The sequence below is a fragment of the Bufo gargarizans genome, chromosome 6 (genome assembly GCF_014858855.1).
Source record: "Bufo gargarizans isolate SCDJY-AF-19 chromosome 6, ASM1485885v1, whole genome shotgun sequence".
NCBI classification, from domain to species: Eukaryota; Metazoa; Chordata; class Amphibia; order Anura; family Bufonidae; genus Bufo; species Bufo gargarizans.
Window position 1 is genome coordinate 194,282,836 of NC_058085.1, and position 26,028 is coordinate 194,308,863.

The 26,028-nt window shown below is 43.3% G+C and overlaps 1 protein-coding gene across 1 annotated transcript in view; it reads right to left on the minus strand.

The window, feature by feature from the left end:
- LOC122942326 (collectin-46-like) overlaps positions 1-25,753 on the minus strand; it is a 217,797-nt gene extending 192,044 nt beyond the window's left edge. Inside the window, exons 1-2 of the mRNA XM_044299885.1 lie at positions 25,650-25,753; positions 25,348-25,520 (exon numbers count right to left, since the gene is read on the minus strand). Coding sequence (XP_044155820.1) covers positions 25,348-25,513 — 166 coding nt within the window. The 5' untranslated portion in view covers positions 25,514-25,520; positions 25,650-25,753. The remainder of the gene's footprint in view (positions 1-25,347; positions 25,521-25,649) is intronic.
- Between the last annotated feature and the right edge of the window lie 275 nt (positions 25,754-26,028).

The following is a 26,028-nucleotide window of genomic DNA, read 5'->3' on the forward strand; positions in this document are numbered from 1 at the left end:
AGTCACACGTTGTGATGGCAAAGGCAAAAGAAACTCTCCCTTTTTGAACGTGGTCGGGTTGTTGAACTGCATAAGCAGGGTCTCTCACAGTGCGCCATCGTGGCTGAGGTGGGACGCAGTAAGACAGTCATTTGGAATTTCTTAAATGATCCTTAGAGTTATGGAACAAAGAATTCAAGTGGAAGACCCCCAAAAATTTCATCAGTTCTGAGCCGGAGGATCCAATTGGCTGTCCGTCAAGACACTGGACGATCCTCGACCCAAATTAAAGCCCTTTACTGGTGCTGACTGCAGCTCCATAACCATCAGACGGCACCTGAGGCTGAAGGGCTTCAAAAACAAAGAATGTCTTCAAAGACCTCGTCTCCTTGAACACCACAGAACTGCTCGTTTGGACTTTGCAAGAGAGCACCAAACCTGGGACATTCAAAGGTGGAAGAAAGGTTTATTCTCTGATGAGAAAAAATGTATCATTTATGGAACTGATGGTTTCCAACGCTACTGGCATGACAAGCAGATCCCACCTGAGATGTTTTCTAAGCACCACAGTGGAGGGGGCGCCATAATGGTCTGGGGTGCTTTTTCCTTCAGTGGAACAATGGAGCTTCAGGAAGTGTAGGGGCGTCAAACAGCCGCTGGCTATGTCCAGATGTTTCAGAGAGCATTCCTCATGACTGAGGGCCCTCGTCTGTGTGGTAACGACTGGGTTTTTCAACAGGACAATGCTACAGTACACAATGCCCCCAGGACAAGGGACTTCTTCCAGGAGAATAACATCACTCTTTTGGCTTATCCTGCGTGTTCCCTGATCTAAATCCAATTGAGAACCTTTGGGGATGGATGGCAAGGGAAGTTTACAAAAATGGACAACAGTTCCAGACTGTAGATGGCCTTTGTGCGGCCGTCTTCACTACTTGAAGAAATGTTCCCACTCACCTCATGGAAACGCTTGCATCAAGCATGCCAAAACAAATTTCGGAAGTGATAAACAATAACAGCAGAGCTACTCATTACTGAGTTCATGTTTGGAAGTTTGATTTCTGTTTTGGGTGTGTTCCTAAACTTTTGATCAGCTGAAAAACAGCCTATTTCAGTTTATTTGTTCTTTTCATTAAATTTAATGCTCAAAAAATGTTTTGTCTCACTCCCATTTCTTCTTGTTGCATGTTGAAGCTCTACTTGGAACCTTGTTAAGATCCAGCCTTGCAATTTTTCAAGTGGTCGTAATCTTTTGATCAGGACTGTATAAATCACCCATAAATGGCCCCATTTTAGAAACTACACCCCTTAAGGTATTTAAAACTCATGTTATAAACTCTCTTAACCGTTTAGGTGTTTCACGAGAATTTTTTGGCAGATTTTCCATTTTAATATTTTTTTTTTCCAGTTACAAAGCAAGGGTTAACAGCCAAACAAAACTCAATATTTATTACCCTGATTCTGTAGTTTGCAGAAACACCCCATATGTGGTCATAAACTGCTGTACGTCACACGGCAGCGTGCAGAAGGAAAGGAATGCCATATGGTTTTTGGAAGGCAGGCTGCCCAGAGGCAACGAAAAGCTGTCCTCTGTGGGAGGTGTATTGTCTGTGTCCTCTGTATCCCCCCAGCCATGCACCAGTGATGGCCATGAGCTGGTCTGGGTGCCACCCTGTTGTGAACATGGTTCCTCCTCCTTTATCTCCTCCTTCTCCTCATCCTCCACCTCGTCATCCTCCAGAACTGTGCCCTGGCTGGACAATAGTGTACCTGGCGTTTGTGGGTGCAGGAACCCACCCTCGGAGCCACTTGTGAATGACTGGCCTGAAACCCTACAAAATGATCCCTCTTCCTCCTTCTGTGCCATATCCTCTTCCATCATCGCCAGCAGCATTTTTTCAAGGAGGCATAGATGTGGGATAGTTACGCTGAGAACGGCGTTATTGGCACTGGCCATGTTGGTGGAGTATTCAAAACCGTGCAACAAGGAACACAGGTCTCGTATGGAGGCCCAGTAATTGGTGAAGTCGTGCTGTTCCGCAAAGCGACTCACCCGTGCGTGCTGCAGCTGAAACTCCACTATCGCCTGCTGCTGCTCGCACAGTCTGACCAGCATGTGCAAGATGAAGTTCCACCTTGTGGACATGTCGCATATGAGACGGTGAGCGGGAAGGCTGAAGTTACGCTGCGGTGCTGACAGACGAGCAGGAGCAGGGTGAGAACGCCGAAAGCGCGCACAGACAGCCCGCACCTTATGCAGAAGCTCTGACATATTGTGGTAATTTTTAAGGAATCTTTGCACCACCAAATTCAGCACATATGCCAGGCAAGGAATGTGCGTCAAACCGGCTAGTCCCTGAGCTGCTACGAGATTTTGCCCATTATCGCACACCACTAGGCCGGGCTTGAGGCTCACTGGCACCAACCACTCAATCATACAGTCCTGATCAAAAGTTTAAGACCACTTGAAAATCGGCAAAAAATCATATTTAGCATGGCTGGATCTTAACAAGGTTCCAAGTAGAGCTTCAACATGCAACCAGAACAAATGGGAGTGAGACAAAACATTTTTTGAGCATTCAATTTAATGAAAAGAACAAACTGAAACAGGTTGTTTTTCAGCTGATCAAAAGTTTAGGAACACACCTCCCAAAAAAAACTAACCCCCTCCAAAACAGAAATCCAACTTTTAAAAAAGGAACTCAGTAATGAGTAGTTCTGCCGTTATTTTTTATCACTTCAAAAATTGGTTTCGGCATGCTTGATGCAAGTGTTTCCATGAGGCGAGTGGGAACATTTCTTCAAGTGGTGAAGACGGCCGCACGAAGGCCATCTACTGTCTGGAACTGTTGTCCATTTTTGTAAACTTCCCTTGCCATCCATCCCCAAAGGTTCTCAATTGGATTTAGATCAGGGGAACACGCGGGATGGGCCAAAAGAGTGATGTTATTCTCCTGGAAGAAGTCCCTTGTCCTGCGGGCATTGTGAACTGTAGCGTTGTTCTGTTGAAAAACCCAGTCGTTACCACACAGACGGGGGCCCTCAGTCATGAGGAATGCTCTCTGCAACATCTGGACATAGCCGGGGCGGAGCTTGGCAGCAGAGCGAGACACACATGTCGTTGTGAGCTCTGCTCTGGGTCCGGTGAAAACGAGGTTCTTTTGCACAGATCCAAGCCAGAAAATGGGCAAGACGCTTAGAGATAGGTCCAAGGACACACCAGGACCGAACAAATCCGGCTCTAGACACGGAGAGATGGATAAATTTGTCCGCAAGCAGAGCGTGGCGGGAGGCAAGCAGGCTTCCAAGATGGCGCCGAGAGCGGAAACTCCTGCAGCATCGGAGGCTTCGGCCGAATCTGACAGAGACAGCGAACATGAACAGGAGCGGGAAGGTGATAATCTGCCGCTATCTCGTAAATTTATGAAGGAACTCCTGGCTGACACTATTTCCCCTCTCCGAAAAGACCTACAGGACTTTAAGAAAGATCTAAGGCAAGTGAAGGAGACGGTGGAAGGGGTTGAAAGCCGACAAGAGGCGCATGTTCTGCACAGCGCGGCGGTGGCAACCTGTTTGGACAGAACACAGGCCCATATTAACCACCTGTATGAGATGGTGGAGGATCAGGACAACCGCGGCCGCCGCAATAATATCAGGCTGAAAGGCCTACCAGAAGAGATAGGGCCTGAAGCCTTGCGTGACGCGGTGACCGAGATGTTCACAGCTCTGGTGGGCCCCGATTCTGTGGGAGATCTCACTATGGATAGGATTCACAGGGCTTTGCGTCCCCCCCCGAAACAGGGGGAGCCCCCAAGAGATGTGGTTTGCCGGCTGTCTAGCTTTTTGTCCAAAGACCAGATAATGAGAGCAGCCAGAGCTAAGAAATCGATTCCTTATGGGGATGTGGAGGTACAGATTTTCCAGGATTTGTCACCAATTACCCTACAAAAAAGAAGATTGCTGAAACCTCTCTTGGACATCTTGAGGAACAAGAGCATCACCTATCGCTGGCTTCACCCTTTCGGCCTGCTGATAAACGCACCCGGCAGAAAGTTAACAGTGCGATCACCTGCGGACATTCCATTAGTCTGTGATGTTCTGGGAGTGGGCTCGGTTGAGGTCCCGAACTGGCATGCGGCCAGGGATTTGACCGATTTACCGGACTTACCAGGAGGAGAACCGTGGATCCAGGTGAGCCGCCCGAAGGAACGCCGCAGGGGTAGGAGGTCCGGAGACCCCTTGCTGGCTACTCCAGGAATGGACACTGAGTGAGAAGTCTCTTCTAAGTTATGCATCTGGTATGGGACTTTCTTAATGGGCCGATCTGGGCCGGTATTGTCGCCTGTGTTCCAGTGGGTTGACTGTTATATTGATCAATTAGGAGTTCAGTTACTCCTAAAGTTTAACCCTTCCCAGTTGGAAAGGAATTTGTAGCTATGGTGCGGCAGTGTGAGCACCGCCTTACATGCGCTCTCTTCCGGTCGGCTGCAGGGTGATTTCACTAAGGTGACTTCACTATGGTTTTTTGATTTTATGACTATGTTTTACCATTTATGTCATGATACTCGTTATTCACACATAGGACCCGTTTCTTGGTCCTCTCTACCCCCTATAGATGCCCACAGTAGCGTTGCTTAGTTCCAAAGGTACTGTTGGGAGCAGACAGTGGGTTTTTGAGGTTTTATCTCTAGAAATCTCAATGTGTTTTATATGTTTTGTATGTGATCCCCATTTCTCTTTTTTCCTCCCTTTTCTTCCCCTCCCTCCTACGCCCTAGGCAATAACCAGTAGGTTTAGCGGCTCGAGGTACTATGAACGAGAGAACATTACCATGGGTAAACTATGGCTGAATTAAAAATATGTACCTATAATGTGAGAGGATTGAATGCACCACCCAAACGTACTCAAATTTGTCAGCTTCTTAACAGGAAAAAAGTGAGCATTGCTCTCTTGCAAGAAACCCATTTTAAGAGAGACCATGTTCCGCGCCTTTCTCATATGATGTACAATCAATGGTTCCACGGTACATCTTCTTCTGGAGCCTCAAAAGGGGTTTCTATAGCGATTCACAAAAATGTGCCGCTGGTGGTGCATTCAACCCTCCAAGATGAAGAAGAAGGTCGATATTTGTTTTTGAAAGGGTCATTAGGTAATCAGAACATCACTATAGGCAATTTGTATGCCCCCAACGTAGCTCAGGCATTATGGATGGAAAAAACATTGACTAAACTGCAGGAATTCGCTGAAGGTACTGTAGTGGTAGGAGGAGATATTAATGTGGCTTTAAATCCCCAGCTAGACACATCAACAGGCTCCTCGGCAATGTCCCAGGTTACCATCAGGAGAATTAAGAAAAAGTTAGCTGACTTAGGTTTAGTGGATGTATGGAGGGCTATGAACCCTACTTCAAAGGATTATACCTACTATTCAGTGGCACATGTGTCCTACCAGAGGTTGGATTACATGTTTGTCACCCCAGGGTCTTTGGGTGATTGCTCTCAAACGTCAATAGGCAATATCCTGCTGTCGGATCATGCTCCGGTATATCTGACAATGAGGATTAAGTCCCTACCCAGAACGCAGTTTACTTGGAGATTGGATGAGACCTTGTTGAGCAAACAGGAATATATTAAAGGCTTCAGTAGACATTTGGAAGAATACTTCAGTTTAAATGAGACGGAGGATATGTCGCCGGGTCTGGTCTGGGAGGCCCACAAGGCAGTTGTGAGAGGGCATTTCATTGCACTGAATGCACATATAAAAAAGAAGAGGGAAGCCTCTATTGTGTTGTTGCAGGACCAGATTCAAAAACTGGAAGTATTACACAAGAAACGGATGACGCCGGAAGTCCTAGATAGACTAAATAAATTGAGGGCAGAGCTTAAGAATGTGCTGAATAACCGGGTGGCCAAACTTTATTTGTCGGCGCAGTTCAAATACTACGCACATGGGGACAAGGCATCGAAGTTTATGATGTCAAGCCTGAAAAAACGTAGAGTCAAATCGTATATACACTCTATCAAGGATGCCTCAGCTAAAACTCTTATGTCTACTGATCTTATAGCAAAACAGTTTTGCAATTATTATAGCTCCCTATATAATCTTAGGAAGAATGATAGCGAAGCGGACATTGCTGGAAGAGCAGTAGACATTAAAAAGTGGCTATCAGAGTTGCGCCTCCCGGTCATTTCCCATGTTCAAGCCCTGTCCCTGGCTCAACCATTCACGTTGCTGGAATTGAATAAGGCACTAAGTACGGTCCTTAGACATAAGTGTCCTGGGCCAGATGGATTAACTGCGGGTTACTATGCTACTTTCTCAACATTGTTGCTACCTAGGATGCTGGCTGTATACAATGAGGTGTACAAGGGTAATCCGCTACCATCACAAATGTTGTCGGCCCTTATAACTATCTTGCCAAAAGAGGGTAAGGATCCTTCCTCCTGTGCCAGCTACAGGCCTATCTCGCTTTTGAATGCAGACCTGAAGCTATATGCCAAGATGCTAGCTCTTAGGTTGCAACCCTTCTTACCCAATTTAATTAATGCTGAACAGGTGGGTTTTGTGGCTGGCAGGGAAGGTAGGATGAACACTGTTAGGATTGTGAATGTTATACACCAAGCTAGGGAGAAATCCATTCCTTTGGTTCTCCTGGGGACAGACGCAGAAAAAGCGTTTGATCGCATTGATTGGCTCTTTATGCGTCTGGCCTTGGCTAAGTTTGGGATTCCGCCCCAGTTCATTGCTGCCACAATGGCTATGTATGCTTCCCCCACGGCTAGTGTGATGGTTAACGGCACCCTATCTCCCAGCTTTACCATTGGCAACGGCACACGGCAAGGATGCCCCTTGTCTCCCCTGCTCTTTATCCTTGTGGTGGAATGCTTATTTCAGGCGATCCGTCAGGAGGATAGAATCCAGGGTATGAGGGTGGGTAATGCCTCTCACCAGTTGGCGGCTTTCGCCGATGACCTTTTGGTCATAATAACCAATCCTTTGGAGGCGTTTCCTGCAGTACAGGAATTATTCCAAAGGTTTGGGAATTTGTCTAATTTCCTTATCAATCCCTCAAAATCCCAAGCTTTAAATGTTACAGCTGATAGTGACTTACAGATGACACTGGAAAGGCAATATGCATATGGCTGGACAACTCGTTCTATAAAATTTTTAGGAGTAAACTTGACCTCAGATCCTGAAGAACTATTTGAGGAGAATTTCAGTAATCTCCATAGATCAATATCAGCCACTATTGATGCGTGGTGTATTCCCTTCACCTCGTGGTTTGGAAGACGCACATTGATAAAATCGGTGTTAGTCCCCAAAATCCTGTATCACATGCTAGTACTCCCAATTCACTTGCCAAAATCCTTTTTTGTCCAGCTGAGACAATGTTTTTCCAGATTTCTTTGGAAAAAATCCAGACCTCGTATTCCACATGCGACGATGATTCAGCCTAATAAGATGGGGGGGATGGGGCTGCCGGATATGGCAGAATACTATAGGGCGATTCAAGGGATGAGATGCTTGGAATGGATTAGAGGCCCGGAAAATAGACTTGACATCCTAGCAGAAGCAGGTGATAGGAAACTCCCTCTGAGATCATTTCTTCTCTCTCCCCCTAGAGATATGCCTCAGCAGATTAGAACACTTAGCCTCACGACAAAGAACACTTTGAACCTGTGGCGCTCCGATCTATCGGGGGTGCTACTTTCAAGCCACGAGGTGTCGCCGGTGCTTCAGATTAGAGACATCCTATGGAGCTCTGGAGATCTATTTGGCTCTACTTTGCCAGGTGATCTTACGGAGTTGTCATTTCAATTGGTTGACCTATTGGATCCGACAGGTCATTTAATAGAGGGTTGGGACAGCCATCCTAAATTACAAAAGTTATCATTTATTCACAAATTATACATTAAACAGTACTTGGGAAAAAAGAAAATTTCCGCGTCGGCCTCTACAACTCAATTTGAGCAAATGGTCCTCGCTAAGGTCCCTCCTTTGAAAAAAGTCTCGCGGCTATATGCTGTGTTGGTCTCCCAGATCAGACCTGACACATATGGTTTCATTAGCAAATGGGAGAAAGATCTAGATATACATTTCTCAGATAGGGAGGTGAGACAGATATGCTCAATCACACCAAAGGTATCTAGATGTGTCAAATTGCAGGAGAACCTTTACAAGGTGATTACAAGATGGTACTTCACACCCCGTAGATTGCATCTTATATACCCAGAATGTGACTCCAGATGTTGGAGATGTCTTAACGCAGAAGGTTCGCTAGTGCATATATGGTGGACGTGTCCTGATATTGTCAAGTACTGGAAAAGGATATGTACTATATGTTCACAGATTAGTGGGATACAGTTTTTACCTTCAGCTAAAGGGTGTCTGTTGGGGTTGTTGGGGGACTTTAAAGGGAATAGACATATCATCGCTTTGCTGGGTCAATTATTAGCCGCTGCTAGGATCCTCATAGCCTTTAACTGGAAGAGTAGCAGGGCCCCTTCTATCTCCCAGTGGACTGCGAAATGTGATGCGCTCTACAGATTGGAGCAAATTGCTGGGTGGGAAACCAAGAGATCACATGTGTTTGAAGCCACATGGTCCCCATGGAAAAAATTTAGAGGCTTTTCGTCCTAATAGTGCTTAGGGCTATACAGTATTTATATACAGTATTTGTATCGGGGTCGTAGGTTTTTTTTCTTCCCCTCCCCTACCCCTCCCCACTACTCACCTTACCGTCCTACTTTTCTTTTCCCTCCCCCCTTCCTCCCCCTATATTGATGGTACTTAACTGTGTTTTCATTTTTGGCTGTATGGCAAGTACCCCAGTGTGGGGTTTATGTATCTTTTGTATTTTCTGCTCATGATTCAGAATAAAAATATTTTGAAACCAAAAAAAAAAAAAAAAAAAAACATCTGGACATAGCCAGCGGCCGTTTTACGCCCCTGCACTTCCTGAAGCTCCATTGTTCCACTGAAGGAAAAAGCACCCCAGAGCATTATGGTGCCCCCCTCCACTGTGGCGCATAGAAAACATCTCAGGTGGGATCTGCTTGTCATGCCAGTAACGTTGGAAACCATCAGGACCAGCAAGGTTACATTTTTTTCTCATCAGAGAATAAAACTTTCTTCCACCTTTGAATGTCCCAGGTTTGGTGCTCTGTTACAAAGTCCAAACGAGCAGATCTGTGGAGTTCAAGGAGACGAGGTCTCAGATGCCGTCTGATGGTTATGGAGCTGCAGTCAGCACCAGTAAGGGCCTTAATTTGGGTCGAGGATCGTCCAGTGTCTTGACGGACAGCCAATTGGATCCTCCGGCTCAGTGCTGATGAAATTTTTTGGGGTCTTCTATTTGACTTTCTTGTTCCATAATCCTCAGGATCATTTAAGAAATTCCAAATGACTGTCTGACTGCGTCCCACCTCAGCAGCGATGGGGCGCTGTGAGAGACCCTGCTTATGCAGTTCAACAACCTGACCACGTTAAAAAAGGGAGAATTTTTTTTTGCCTTTGCCATCACAATGTGTGACTACCTGACAGAAAATGACAATGAATCCACACATCTTTGCACAGATTTGGCCTTTAAAGGCATGTGGTCCTAAAGTTTGGATCAGCTGAAAAACAGCCTGTTTCAGTTTAATCGTTATTTTCAATAAATTGAATGCTCAAAAAATTTTTTGTCTCACTCTCATTTCTTCTTGTTGCATGTTGCAGCTCTACTTGGAACCTTGTTAAGATCCAACAATGTAAAATATTATTTTTGGCCATTTTTCAAGTGGTCTTAAACTTTTGATCACGACTGTATGTTGTTTAAGGCCCGTCCACAGCTCCTGCGAGGTGTTGGGCTTGTCCCCCAAACAGATAAGTTTTAAAACTGCCTGCTGTCGTTTACCCCTGGCTGTGCTGAAGTTGGTGGTGAAGGTGTTACGCTGACCAGATTAGGAGCCGGTAGAGGATGAGGAAGCTGAGTAGGAGGAGGAAGCAACAGGAGGCATACTGAAGCGCCCTGCAATCCTCGATGGTGTAAGGACATGCACCAAACTGCTATCCACCTCAGGCCCAGCTGCCACGGCATTTACCAGCTGTGCTGTTATGGAACGACAACGTCCCTGACCATGCTTACTGGTCCACGTATCTGAAGTGAGGTACTCCTTGCCACAGATGGCGTTGCGCAGTGCACACCTGATTTTGTCCCCCTTTTGGTTGTGCAGGGAAGGGATGGCTCGTCTAAAAAAGTAGTGGCGGCTTGGCACGACGTATTGTGGGACAGCCACCTCAATTAGGCGGAATGACAGCATTTCAAAGGCCAGTAAAATAGAAATGCTGGCCTTCAGAGCTAAGGATAGCGGGTGGGTAGGGTGGTACTTCCTCTACCTCTCCACTGTTTGGGAGATGGAGCGCTAAATGCTTCTGTGGGACATTGTGGAGATGCTTGGTGATCCAGATGGTGGTGTTGCTGGCAGATCCTCTGTTTACGGGGTGGCAGGTGGCACTGTCACTCCAGAGGTGGGTGAAGAGGCCGAGACTGCAGCAGAAGAGGAAGCAGGAGGAACCTTTCTTGGTTTTTGAGGTGTCTACTCCACTGCAGCTCGTGCTTTGCACTTAAATGCCTGGTCATGCAGGTTGTGCTCAGTCTACACCACTGCCCTCCTTGTCAATCTGCACACTTTTGAAAGCCACAGCAGATGGCACCTGTGTTTTGTCATAATCCGAGACGTGCTGCGATGGTCCTCCCATGTACTCATCTTGAAACATAAGTGGTTGGGCATTGGTGCACTCAATCTCTTCCACTTATGGGGCAAGGATAGGTGGATGGCCCTGGGAAACCCTGCTAACAGTCATCTAAAAGCAGAAGAGACTGCTGCATGACTTGGGGCCTAGACTGCGCTGGCTGATTTGCAAGGGGGTGAGGTGAAAGACTGATGGACTGGATCGGCTGCAGGTACCAACTCTGATATTTCAGCTGGAGACTGGGTGGAAGACAATGTGAAGGAACTGGAGGCACTGTCAGCAACCCAATCTACCATCGTCTGTACTTGTTCTGGTCTCACTATTCGTAGAGCCGCATTTGGCCCGACCAAATACCGCTGCAGGTTCTGTCACCTACTCGCACCTAAGGAAGGTGTTTCACTTGTGCGTGTAGCTGGCACAGATCGACAACGTCCTCTCCCTGCAACAGGAGCTCCACCAGCAGCACCATGTTCTGGGCCACGTCCCTTATTTGACGCTCTCCTCATATTTCTTAAATTTAGGATCTTGCCCTAAATGGGTGTTTAATTAATATCAGAATAGAACTACCGTATCTAAAGCGTGTATCTCACAGGTACAGATCCAGACTAGGCCGCAATTGAAGGTTTTTGCCCAAAATGGGTGTTTTTCAAATAACTGAATATAACCACAGTATCTAAAGAGTTTATCTCGCATACCCTGATCCAGACTAGGCTGCAATTATATTTTTTTTGACCAAAATGGCTGTTTTTCAAATTATTATCTAAGGGTGTATCTCACACATACAGATGCAGACTAGGCCGCAATAATTTTTTGGGGCCAAAAATGTCTGTTTTTCAAATAACTGAATATAATCACAGTATCTAAAGTTTGTATCTCACAATGACATATGCAGCAAAGGCTGCAAAATTAACTTTTTTTGCCCAAAACTGTTTTTTGTTTAATAACGGAATATGACAGCAGTATGTAACCCTTCAATTTCACACGTTCGGATGCAGCAAGGGCGGTAAAATTGTGTATTTTGCCCAAAAAGGGTGTTTTTTTAATAGAAGAATATAACCACAGTATCTAAAGGGTGTATCTCGTGGGAGTGGCCTGACTATGGCGAGGCCGCACGAGGACGCACGGGTGTGGAGCTCCCGCCACAGGTCTGAGAAACCAGGAGCTATTTTCCTTCTAATGCACCCGAAGCAGCTCTTATGGTGTGTACACGTAAAGGGTCACTAGCGGGTGATCCCTCATCAAGATCCCCCGGAAAAAGGAGCGGGCTACCCAAGTACTTTGCGGCGGGGACGGCTGGTGACAAAACAGGCCGCAAGCCGAAAGCGGCTCCCCTCACACCAGTGCACCGGAGCAACTCCTCGGAAGCAGAGGTACTGCCGAACACTCAGGGGTCTCGACATCAGACCCAGAGACGCATTGAGGCAAAACGCTCACCTGACTCGCTCCGGTCCAAGCAAGATCACCTGCAAGGCAGCACCACGAGGCAGTCGCCATCTTGGGACGCAGCTCTGTCTCCTCAGCACTGCTACGCTGCAGCACAATCACCAGGTACCGTAGAAATGGCAGAAGGAGGGAACTCAGGAGAAAGCTGGGACGTAAGAGAATATATTAAACTCCTGCCCAATAAGCAAGATATGGAAAAGTATGTGGAGCGACTAGAAAACTCATATAAGCAAGAGTTGTCCACAATCAAATCCAATGTAAAAGCTATTGAAGAGAAGTTGGAGGAAGTGGCGTCCCTGCATGATCACACAGCTGCTCAGGTGGATGAGCTTATGAATCAAGGGGAAGTAAGAGACCGTCACATTGGTCACCTTTACCGTCTCCATGATGACATTGAAAACCGTAAAAGACGGAACAACATAAGGATTAGAGTACTTCCTGAGGCCACCAAGACGGAGGACTTGATATCTACATTACAGGGACTCTTCAGTACCATTCTGGGGGAACCTGTCACAGACCGGTTGGAAATGGACAGAGCACACATAGCTTTAACCCCCATCAGCTCAGACCCCTCTAGGCCCAGAGATGTGATCTGTTGTCTCCACTATTATACGATAAAGGAGGCTATAATGAAAAAGGCGCGCAACTTTTCTACAATTGATTTTGACGGGGCCACTCTGACGATACTTCAGGACTTATCCAGGAACACCTTAGCCCAATGGAGGGCACTTAAACCCTGACTAGACCTCTTGAGGTCAAAGGACATCCCGTATTCTTGGGGGTTTCCATTTCAACTGGTAGTCCGTAAGAATGGTCACTGAGTGGAACTGTGGGATCCTGACGACCTTGACATGTTCCTGTCTGCATTGAATCTGCCACCAATCCATCTACCTGACTGGCAGGTCATTCCAGCTCTACCATCTCGCTCCACAGGCGGTTACTTGATGTTGAGGAAGGGTTGAGACACATGCATATATATACATATATGCATTCAAACACGTGCATGCATATATGATATATATGCATGCATTAATGGTAACTTTATAGGATGATGCTGGGCACATCTGCCCTTAGTGGCCCACAGGGGCTAATGGAGGCCCCTGTGGAAAATATGTGGTCCCTGGAAGCTGTGCCCCCTAAAAATCCCCCTTATAATATATATATATATATATATATATATATATATATATACATATATATATAGTGTATAGGTCCCTTATAATACCTCAATATCAGTGTATACATGTGTATGGATGTGCCCCAAGCATCCATACCCATGTATATTATACAATATTCCCCCCCCCTATACCTGAAACCAGGTGCATCAGTGTGAATGTGCCCCAAGCATCCACACTGATGCAATCTGGTTAATTGCATCAGAATGACCGGACTAAGGTCCAGTCATCCTGAGAACTACAAAGAACTCAGATTCAACAGAATCTGAGTCCTTTGTTGTAATTATCTCCAGCGCTAATGTAATGGAGATAATTATGCTTGATAGAGGGGAGGGAGAAACCTCCCCTCCTTCTATTATGCACATTCCGGCAACGCGATTGCTATGCGAGGTGCTGCAGGAGGGAGATCAAAGACTTTTCCCGCCTGTCAGCAAGTCGCGGCCCCGCTGTGTGCGTGCAGGGGCGTGCGGGCTGGCGTGGTGACGTCATATCACTGCGCCGGCCCACGTGTCTAGGACTGTGGCGCGCGCGCACAGCTCATGCACGCGACCCGGGAGTGCGGGCTGCAGGGTATAAAGCCCGGCAGCCCTGCACGGTGGGGAGACTGAGACCGCCCCCCCCATGAGAGCGCAATCGGCACTCAGGGAGAAGGGAGCGGACCCCCCCAAAGAGGAGACCCCTACCAGACACCCCCCTGATAGGACAGCGCGATCGGCGCTCAAGAGGAGCCGTGCCGCCCCCCACCAGGAGACCACCCCTGGACGAACGAGCAGCTAACCTTAAGTATCACCCCCTGTATTAACCCCTATCCCACCAACGATCCCTGACCCGCTACTACTAACCCCACACCCCTATTCCACCAACAATTGCAGGGTATTAACCCTTGCATTGACCTCACCCCTACCTACCCACAACCCCTACACCCCTGGTAGATCCAAACCCCTACTCCCCTGAATAATCCCTGCCACACACCCCCTCACTGTACACTTGCAGGGTATTAACCCCTGCATTGTTGTACAGCCCTGATCACCCCCATTGTTCATTACTGTATTTGTGTCTGTGGCCTGCATACACCCCTGCAGTGCCATCGTTAACCCTCGTCGTACCCCATAGGGACAGTAAGTAGAACTAGGTGGGTGGGCTGCTAATACTTGTATGTGTGAACTGTATAGTTAGTTTATGGGTGGAATTTGGGAACGTGTAGTGTAGTTTAGTACTGTATATTTAGTGCTGTATTGTTAGTGTATTGCGTGCGTAGTGTATTGTAGTAATAAATACTGTGTTCTACTTGTAACTATCTGTGTAATGTGTGGTTATTAGATAGTTAGTTTAGTAAGGCGCATGCAGCTAGTTTAGTGATTAGCGTAAGGCAAAGTATAGTGAAAGTATTGTATTGTGTTATATAAAGGTATAAATAGGCGGGGTCATCGATATATGGCTCCTCCTATTTATGAATATTAATTATTGATATTTGCATAAATATTAGTGATTCATATTCCCCCTTTACACTTGAGAAGAGCAACTTCAGGGAGGGTGCATTCTCAGCAGGCAACGTGAACGTGAATTTGAGGCTGAGATTTATATGTAATCATCTCTCATATTATTCCAGAGACAATCTCAGAAACAAGAGATCATTTGGTGGGATTGAAAATGCACTTATGCTTTCTTTTCTCCAATTGTGTTGCTTTCATGTTTAAGGCTAACTTACCTTTATTTCTCCTTAGTTTTACAGAGTTTATCTGTGATCTGAAGCTTAGTATCTAGGCAATGCTTCGCTAAATGATGAAGGTTATATAAGAATGTTTTCATGTTCACCTATTAGTCAAATCTCTCAGGGGCTTCTCAGCCTTGTGGTGGCTTTCTTGTTCCGTCACTGGAAGTCCGTCCCCTATTGTAACCCTCGTTCTATCAGGTATAGGACGAGTCGGTCCCTCTACTTGGGACAGTTACTTGACATTGCAACTTACCCCTTCCTTTCACTTTCCTTTTTCCTTCTTTCCCCTCTACTTCTACCTCCCTGCCCTCATAGTCAGAGAGCGCCAGACCTCCTCAAGATGCCGTGTACTCTTGGGGTGGTTTGAGTGATCCCTTGACTATCCCCCACTACAACAGTCTTGCGTATATTTGAGTGAATAACTTAAGATTCTCAGAATGGCGGGCCCGCCTAATGTGAAACTGGCATCTCTAAATGTCCGAGGTTTTAACACCCCGGAGAAACGCTCAGGGGTTTTATACATATATATGGCACGCACAGGGAGAGGGTGCAAATTCTGCTGTTGCAAGAAAAGCATTTCAAAAGAGAACATGTCCAAAAAATCCTGTCAAAACACTATACTTTTTGGGCTCATAGTACTAATCCGGATTCTAAATCTAAGGGAGTTTCAATTGCTCTTCATAAATCACTACCTTATACTTTTCTTGAGTCACAATTGGATCCTCTGGGTCGGTTCCTGTTCCTGAAGCTGCGGATCCATGAGAGAGTGTACACCATTTGGAATCTCTACCTGCCAAATACCAGACACAGCAGAGCTCTATCAGGTATTCTTAATAAGTTAGACATCTTTGCTGAGAGATTGGTGCTGCTGGGTGGTGATTTCAATATGATCATGGAGCCCTTATTGGACTCCTCCTCGGGTAGAACTTCGGTTCCATGGTCAATAATCACTAGATCCAAACATCTGCTACATGCCAGACAACTGGTAGATGTTTGGAGGATACTAAGGATAAAGATTTCACTTACTTTTCCCCGGCGCACCAATCATACAGCAGACTATATAGATTCCTGATCTCCCACCATTCATTGTCCCTTTCTCCTTGCTCACATATAGGCACCCCACTTTGGTCAGATCATGCACCAATATTCTTATCTCTAGAACTGCCGGGCCTGATAGCCAAAGAATGGACATGGAGGTTAAATGAGACCCTGTTGAGGGATAGTGTATGTAGAGCCGACTTAGAATCTACGATTAAACAATTTTTTTAGAATCAATCACTAGATGACACGGCCCTTCCCCCTACAGTGTGAAGCATTAAAATGTGTGCTGTGCGGTGTTCTAGTAAGCCACGGAGACAGACTCAAAAGGGAGAAGGGAGCAAAGATACGGCAACTTTTAATGCAGATAGCTAATCTTGAACAGTCACACAAGCAATCACTGGATCCACATATCTTTTCTAAACTCGCATCAACTAGAGATCAGCTTAAAAAGTTACTCTCAGGCTTTGTTTTTAGGAACACTGAACGTTTTCAAAGCTATCTTTTTGCGCATTCCAATAAACCCGGGAAGGCGCTAGCACGTTATATACACCCTCGACAACAAGCTAGCTTTATCCCAAATATATTGGATGCTAGAGGCGCGCTGGTGCATCAACCGAGACAAATTGCGGAAACCTTCAAAGCATACTACGAGGGTCTATTTAACATACAGGGGCAATTTGCGGACATGCATGAAGAGACGCTTGATAACCAAATAAATACATATATGGAAGATACAGCTCTTCCCACGATACCCATAGAAAAGGGAACAGAAATTGAGGGAGATTTTACAGAATATGAGATAGGAGAAGTTCTGAAATCACTAAAAGGGGGGAAAAGTCCAGGCCCAGACGGTTTCACTGCACCCTTTTTTAAGGACTTTAAAGAGCTGTTATCACGTTTTCTCTTAAGAGTATTCAATAGCATTTCTCCTACGTGTCCCTTTCCTAAACAGTCCCTTTAAGCTCACATAGTCGTAATCCTGAAGCCTAATAAAGACCCAAAAGTTTGCACTAATTGTCGTCCCATATCCCTGATCAATTGTGACATCAAAGTATATTCCAAACTCATAGCGAATCACCTTAATAGAATACTTCCTAGTGTTATCTATGGAGATCAAGTAGGGTTTATACCCGGTAGAGAAGCTAGGGATAACACTATCCGCACGATTAACCTCATCTCTAGAGCAAAAGGCATGAGGGATCCTCTCTGTCTCTTCTCAGTCGACGCAGAAAAAGCGTAGAGAGTTAATTGTTGATTTATGATTGCGGTGCTGAAACAGATTGGTTTAGGCCCCACGGTAATAGGGAAAATTTGTGCTTTATACACGAATCCCACTGCCAGAGTGAGAACCAATGGCATATTGGCCTCTTCTTTTGACATAAAAAATGGGACTCGGCAAGGATGTCCGCTCTCTCCCTTATTGTATGTGATAGCCATGGAACATTTAGCTAATGCCTTACGAGCTAACACGGATATTAAAGGCATACGATTGGGAAACGCGCATGATAAATTGGCCTTCTATGCTGACGACCTCCTCATGTATATTTCAAATCCTCACGTTGCTGTTCCATCTATTCTACAGGAATTCCAAAGGTTTGGCCTACTTAGTAACTTTAAAATGAATCCCACTTAAAGTGAGATGCTCAATATTTCACTCCCGTCAGATGTAGCTTCCCAAACTCAAGGCAACTTTCCCTTTCAATGGCAGAACGTCAGTATAACAAATCCGAAGGCAGCTCCATCTACTCTACCCTATTAATTACCTACCCCTACAGAAGAAGGTTTTGGAAGACTTACAGAAATACTATGTGAAGCACATCTCATGGTTCGGAAGACTTGGAGTCGTTAAGATGGACATTCTTCCGAGATTTCGGTATCTTTTTCAAACTGTCCCAATAAGTGTACCCAGGGGGTATTTTATGGTTCTTCAGAGGGCCATTACTCGATTCATTTGGAATTCTAGTAGAGTTAGGATTAGCTCTTCAGTTTTGACTAAACATAAAGGAGGGTTGGGTCTACCAGATCTTAAGGTATATTATGCATCAGCATTACTGATGAGAATCATAAATTGGTCAGATAGGAACTCACCGAAACTTTGTATTAAGATGGAGAGGGAGCTTTCCCCAATAAACTTATCAGTGGCACCATGGGTTAACAACCGCCCAGCCCAGGTTGGTTGGCCTTTCTTGACGAGACACGCCTTGGCCTGTTAGGATTATTGGACCTTTAAATTTCAGATTTCGCAAAAAAAAGGTCCTATGACCCCAATCATGAGTAACCCTGATTCTCTGATAGGGGAAAAGGCATCTAATCTTTTGATTTGGCACAAATCCCAATGTCCCAGGGTTCGGGATGCTATGGCACAAAAACACTTACAAAATTATGATTCCCTTGTACCTGAAGATAGACGGAATGGTTCCATGTGGCTTGCATATGTCCAGATAAGATCTTTCATACACAGTTTATTCGACCGAAGGTCATGTCCTGACTTAACAGCTTTTGACAGCATCTATGTGAAGCCTGATGTTCATTACAAGCTCATATCACAATTGTATGGGCTTCTAATGGACTGTAGCAATTCTGAAATAGCCCCGTTCTTTAAAAAATGGGAGTCTGATCTCCAGTGTACCTTTTCATCGGAGGATGTCCTTAAGGTATGTACACTCTCTCATGGATTGTCTATAGCTGCCCACGCGAAGGAAAAGAACTTTAAGATCCTAGCCAGGTGGTATTACTGCCCCTCGACTCTCAACAAAATGTTCCCGAATGTCTTTAACCTATGCTGGAGATGCAATTCGGAGGTAGGTTCAATTTTACACATCTGGTGGGCATGTCCAATAATAATAAAATTTGGGACCAGGTGTTCCTCATCTGCAGCAAATTCACAGCCAAAACCGTTCCCAACTCCGCTAAAATTGCTCTTCTATCGCTAATCCCAGGCTCGATAGCTAGTCTAAAGAAGAACCCACTACGGTTCTTTCTTCTAGAAGCACGCATGGTAATTCCACAACAGTGGAAAAAGGTGGATGCTCCCTCTCTCTGTGCATGGGCGTCCAAACTCAGATATTTTTTAAGAATGGAAGAACTTACAGCACACTCGCATAGTGTGGAGAGCTTGTTCTATGGCAGATGGAATTCTTTAGTAGAATTTGTTCATTCTGCAAATTTTTCGAGACTAGTGGGAGAACTCAGTAATATAGAAGATGGGTTGAGACCCAGGGATTAATGGAACTGCAGCACGCTTACATAACTCCCTCTTACACTTGCCTTTTCCTAACTTGCGTATTGAAAACCTTGGGGACACATACATAATGTTTTCCATTTATGGGTCTTTTTCACTCACTTTTCCTGGGCCCTAATTGGTTGGTTTATATTTCACAAATGTTATCTGCGAGCTGACTTCACTCGATTTATTGGCATCCCTTAGTGGTAGGGCGATAGGTTTCTAATTAGCTGCATGATATGTATAATGCCGCTTTATTGAAACTATTCTCTGTAATTTTCTTGTTTTGTATGCATACTTTCTTCAATTGTATACATTGATTGCCACTGACAATGTGGATCCTGCGAGATCCTTTATTGATATTTTGCTTTCTGAATCTCAAGCGATTATTGTTCGAGAAAGATATGTTTGAAAATAATCTCACATTTCCTGATCCAGACAAGACCGGAAATTACATTTTGGGCATAAAATGGCAGTTTTTCAAATAACTGAATATAACCACAGTATCTAAAATGTGTATCTCACAATGACATATGCAGCAAAGGCTGCAAAATTAACTTTTTTGCCTAAAACAGGTGTTTGTTTAATAACTGAATATGACATCAGTATATAATTCTTAAATTTCACACATGCTGATGCTGCAAGGGCTGTAAAATTGTGTATTTTGCCAAAAAAGGTTGTTTTTAAAAACCCCAAATTATGGCTGTATTTCTAGTTTAAATTGCACACTAAATAATTATGCAAAGGCACCAGATGTTGGATATTACCAACAATTGGTGGTTTTTAAAAGACAGAAAATTATTTACATTTTTGAAAATTTAGTTTTTAATAATCAAAGATGCAGCAAGGGTTGCAATATTAAGTATTTGGCAAAAAAAAGGTTGGTTTTTTTATAACCGAATATAAAAGCTGTATATAACGATTGAATGTCACACGTGCAGATGCAGCTAGGGCTGTAAAACTGTGTATTTTGCACAAAAAGGGTGTTTTTTAAAAACCCAGCAAATTATGGCTGTATTTCTAACTTAAATTGCACACTGACTAATCCTGCAAATTCACCAGATGTTGTATATTGCCCAAAAATTCTTCTGGTCCGCAAGAAAATAGAGCATGTCCCATTCTTGTCCAGACAAAAATAGGCATTTCTATGGGGGTGCCAGCCGGGTGCATTGTGTATCCACAATGCACTATGGACATCTGAATGGAGTCTAAGATAGGAGAGAATCTGCCAGTCTTCAGTTTATTCGACGACGTGGTACAATGGAGAAAGCATTCCAAAAAACAATTTCTCTCCACCTGGAGACGAATCCTGTCAAGATTGATGCAAGTGCGGTATCTGCTGCTCATCGACCCAGATACTTCTGGGGCAACCTGCCTGCCATGAACAGGCCTCTAGTAGCTACAGACAATGAGAAGACAAAGCGTCCAGATAGCTTTGAGCCTGGAAGAGTCGCAAAGTTCACCAAGATACGTCACTAAAGATTTTACCGAATATAACCGCAGCGCTGATTGCTGAATAAATTTTGTTTTTCAATTGAAAAACTTCAATAAAGATTTTACCACATATAACCGCAGCGCTGACCGCTGAATAAATTTAGTTTTTCGACCAAAATACTTCAATAAAGATTTTACCGCATATAACTGCAGTGCTGAACGCTGAATAAAAAAAATTTCAACCGAAATACAGCAATAAAGATTTTACCACATATAACTGCAGCTCTGAACGCTTAATATATTTTGTTTTACGACCAAAATACATCACAAACATTTTTGCCACATATAACTGCAACAGTGAACGCTAAATATATTTTGTTTTTGTACAGAAATAATAATATCTGCAGGATGGAAATGCGTATATATTTTTCTTTTGTACTGAAATAGGCCAGTAAACTCTTTTAGCAGAAATAAATGCATCAGTGAAGTACGTATATTTTTTTCCTTTTGTACTGAAATACTGAAATAGGACACAACGCTTTCACCACATATAACTGCAGAAGTGAAATGTGTATATATTTTTTATTTTTGTACTGAAATAGGCCACTAAACTCTTTTTCCAGAAATAAATGCACCAGTGAAGTGCGTATATATTTTTCTTTCTGTACTGAAATAGGTCACTAAACTCTTTTGCCACAAAAAACTGCAACAGTGAAGTGCGTATATATTTTTCTTTTTGTACTGAAATAGGGGGCTAAACATTTTGAACACATCTAACTGCACAAGTGAACTGAGAATATATTTTTATTTTTCTACTAAAATACAAAATAACACTTATAACCGCCGTACTGACTGACTGCGACAGCCGCTACTTCTGTGAACCCCTGCACCACTACTTCCCGGGTAGATAGCCTGCTACGAAGCAGGTGGTTTGGTGGTCTACCCCGGGCATGTTTGGCTCCCGACCTCCCACTGCTCCCGACCTCCCACTGAAAGCCATGCTTTCAACACATATAACCGCTGACGTGACCTGAGAATATATTTTTCTTTTTGTACTGAAATAGACCAGTAAATGCTTTCAGCAGAAATAAATGCACCAGTGAAGTGCGTATATATTTTTATTTCTGTACCGAAATAGGACACTAAACGCTTTTGCCACAAATAAGTGCACCAGTGAAGTGTGTATATTTTATTCTTTCTATAATAAAATAGGCCACTATACGCTTTTACCACAAATAAGTGCACCAGTGAAGTGTGTATATTTTATTCTTTCTATAATAAAATAGGCCACTATACGCTTTTACCACAAATAAGTACACCAGTGAAGTGTGTATTTTTTTTCTTTATGTATGCTTTCAACACATATAACTGAAGAAGTGAACTGCGTATATATTTTTCTTGTTTGAAAAGATATAAGCCACTAAAGACTTTTCAACATAGCACATGCACCCCAAGAACAAATTGTTGGAATTAGAGAGCTGTATAATGGCTATTGGAATCCCCAAATAATCTTTCCCTGCACTTGTAAATCGCTTTTCTAGCACTGTCTCTAGCGCCTTCTGACGTCTCTCCCTGCACTAAGATGCTGTGAAATGATTCCTTCCTATCATTTCCCTGCACTTGTAAATCGCTTTTCTGGCACTGTTCCTAGTGCTTTCTGACGTCTCTCTCCCTGCACTAAGATGCTGTGAAATGATTCCTCCCTATCCTTCCCCTGCACTTATAAATAATTTTTTCATATTTTTTTTCATAATGAGGTTTTTCCAATTGATGTCCCTAGCACCTTCTCACATCTGTCCCTGCACTCAGATTGCTTGAAAATGTCTGACTCTAAGATGGCCACCGTATTTATAGGGCTGTGACATCACAGGGCTGGCTGGCTGCTCATTGGCTGCATGCATTGCATAATGGGTCAGCCCGCCTTCCCAGAGTTCCTTGCCCCATGTCCTCACACGTGTAGACGCCATTGTAGCCGCTATTTTAGGAAAAATTGCGTACAATTTGTTGCCACAAAGCGTGAGGAAATTTGCATTCGTTGCAAATCAATTTTTTTATGAAATTCGGATCGAATTCCACTTCGTCTGATTCGATTCGCTCATCTCTAGTCGTGACATCATGGGGGCTGGCTATCTGATGATTGACTGACTGCACAACATTATGGGTGTATGGGTCCCTCCTTCCCGGGCTTCTTACTTTCACATTGTTACATGTGCAGCAGCCATTTTAGAAAAAAATCTGATTTGTTTCTACGAATCACCGTGAAATTTGGATTCGTGACGAATCAAATATTTCCTGAAATTCAGATCGAATTCCACTATACCAACTTTGATTCGCTCAACACTACTCATCAGTACTACCATTCTGGAAGAAATAATTTCTGAAATATAAATATAGAATATTTCAAGAGTTTAATTTCCAATTTTAAAATTAAGTACAATAAGTCAAATAAATAAATATATCCTGTTCCTCTTTCGTTGTCAGCTCCCTGAAACACTCCACCCCCTTTTCCTGCACACTGAAGACACACTATTTAGGAACGTAGATCTCCGAGGACCTAGGGGAACTTTATGCTCTTAGTTATTCCCCCCTTCTACAAGCTGTCAATTTCTTTTATTTCCTGGATAGGACAAAATAATTTTCTTAAGACCTATGTAGTCCCCAGATTCCTGTATTTATTCCTGTACAGTCCCTATTTGGCTCCCCATTTTTTTTCCTCATTCAAGTCCGCTGGCTCTGCTGCACATTCTTCTGGGGTACTGGATTACCCAGAATCGCTTATACCATCCTTACTAGTGAAAAGAGATTTGGAGGTTTTGCACTCCCTAATTTGCATTTATACTATAAAGCCATGCAGGTGGGCAGAGGACTGTCTCTTGTCTATCACACCTCTCCGACTCTTTGCTCCACCCTAGAACTCCAGTCCCGTCAAGAAAGGCTTGTTCTATGAGGATTGTGCCCTTTCTCAACTGCCACTCCCATTATGAAGGGCACCTTAGCAGTGTGGTCTTTGCTACATAAGGTTCTTTGCTTTCCGCACCCTAATATAACTATGAGATTTTTACAAGCTTATTTGTAGAGACTTCTGGTGTGGGTGCTGTTGTCAGAAGTTCCCATGAAAGAGGTCATCTCAGATACTGGAATTCCAGAATGAGAGAAATCCCTTTCCCTTCCACGAGTATCCTCAGCTACATTCCTCCATCTCCTTGATTTTCTCAGGGATTTCAGAAAGGTGACTGTTCCATATAACCGTACTACAATGCAATCTTGGCTCAAACAGTACATTTCTCTTCCGTCCACCCCTTAACAACTTCTATCTCTTTGTTACCAGTCTCTATTGTCCATGACAGCCCCAAACTTATATTTCTTGGGTAAATGGGAGTTGGAACTTGGAGTCAATCTAACTGAACCTGAAAAACATTTATTCTTACTTACTCACATGGTTTTAATAGGTGTATTAAAATACAAGAGAACGTGTATAAACTGTTAACTCGATGGTATGAGACACCAGTGTTCCTCCACATGATCAATGCAGAGATCCTAGACTCGTGCTGGCAGTGTAACACTGGAAAATATTTGTTGTTGCATCTCTGGTACGCTTGTACGACCATTTTGATCAGCAGTTGAGAGGGTTATTAATCATGTATGTTCAACGGCCATCACACTAGACCCGCAACTTTTCCTTTTGTGGTGCCTTAGACCCTGCTTTACCCCAGCTGGCAATAACCTACCTGCCATGCTTATCACTGCCGCTTGCTTACTTATTCCTTTATTATGAAGGGACACAAACATCTCTGCTTCTCTTTCCCTTTGTGTTAGTTTCACATTGGTGACTTTCTTTTCCAACAGCAGTTTGTTTGTTTGTTACATATATTTCTTGCTTCTATTTGTACAGCTGGATGTCTCTATTTTATATGTGACAAATTTCTGTAATATGCTGAGTTACTGTTTGTTAATAAAAAGAGTATTAAAAAAATAAATATTGAATACTGCAGAGGCATCATTTTGTTGTTAATCAAGTATCTGAAAGATTAATTTTTTCATTAAAAACTATTTATTCCACAATTTGCGTAACAATATTTGCTAGAGAATGTAAAGCTGGAGCTACACTTTTTGTACCACTTTTCATAGATTTTTACTGTTGAATAACAGCTGCAGTGCATATGATTGCATACAAGTCAATTTACTGCTCTGGACTACAGCTTTAGCTCAAAAGTTGTTGTTTTTTAGCTTAAAAGTGCTAAAAAAAAGTCTAGGTTTGACCATAGCTTTATATTTTATATCACAGGCTCAATATTTCTTACATTGAAGGCTCAATTTGTTTTATTTAGAGCTTTTTTATTTTAGTTTACCAACTAATGTTCATGTGAAACAATGCATTTCATTTTTTTTCTGTTCTGTTTTATAAAAAAAAATATGACAAAACCATATTAGTGAAATCTAAAGTAGAAAGAGAAATAAAAAATAAAAATGACAATCTACTATCTCTCATTTTATCGTTGCTGTCAGTTTTGAAATATCTGACATTTAGTTTTAAGTTAACTATGCAAATATGTTCAATTATAAAGTTGAGCCTTCTCTAAACTCCATTTGTCTTTATTCCTTACCTGGATCTCCTTTTAATCCATTAATGCCATCTCTTCCATCCCGTCCATTGAGACCTGGAAGCCCTTGTATTACAGAGCATGCTGGTGATGTGTCAGACAGAGTCCTGGTGAATAACATTAGAAATATTGCTGATGTGAAGCTGAAGGTCCGGACGAAGAAAATCATGGCTTACCTAAATAGAAAGATATCTAGTTTAATAATTTCACACAAATTAAATGTCTTTAAGACTTTATAAGAAATAAAAAAAATTACATTGAATATAACTACCAACAGCAAAGTATCTGCTCACATGTTCACTCACCTTTTTCAGGTACTGTAAAAAAATTGCCCCAAATTACCTAAAAATAAATAATGTTTTTAACAAAGACTGTAGCCTGCAGTAACTCAGTTATGACATGAATGCAACGTGTACATTGCTTTTTATATGGCAGTTTATCGATTACTTGGAGGTATCTTGGTGAACTTTGAATTGTGAAGGTCAATAAACATTTTTTGATTATTTTCGTTTTTAGCAAAAATTGTTTTTGCTTTCATAAAATGTTGTATGTAGTCGTGAGGTAAAATTGTTTTCAAAATCTGCTTAACTTGAGAAATGGAAAAAAAATGCCTGTGTGTGCAAATTATTTTTATAATACTTATAATTTTTATAAACTCATTAGATTTTAAACTGCATTGATCAG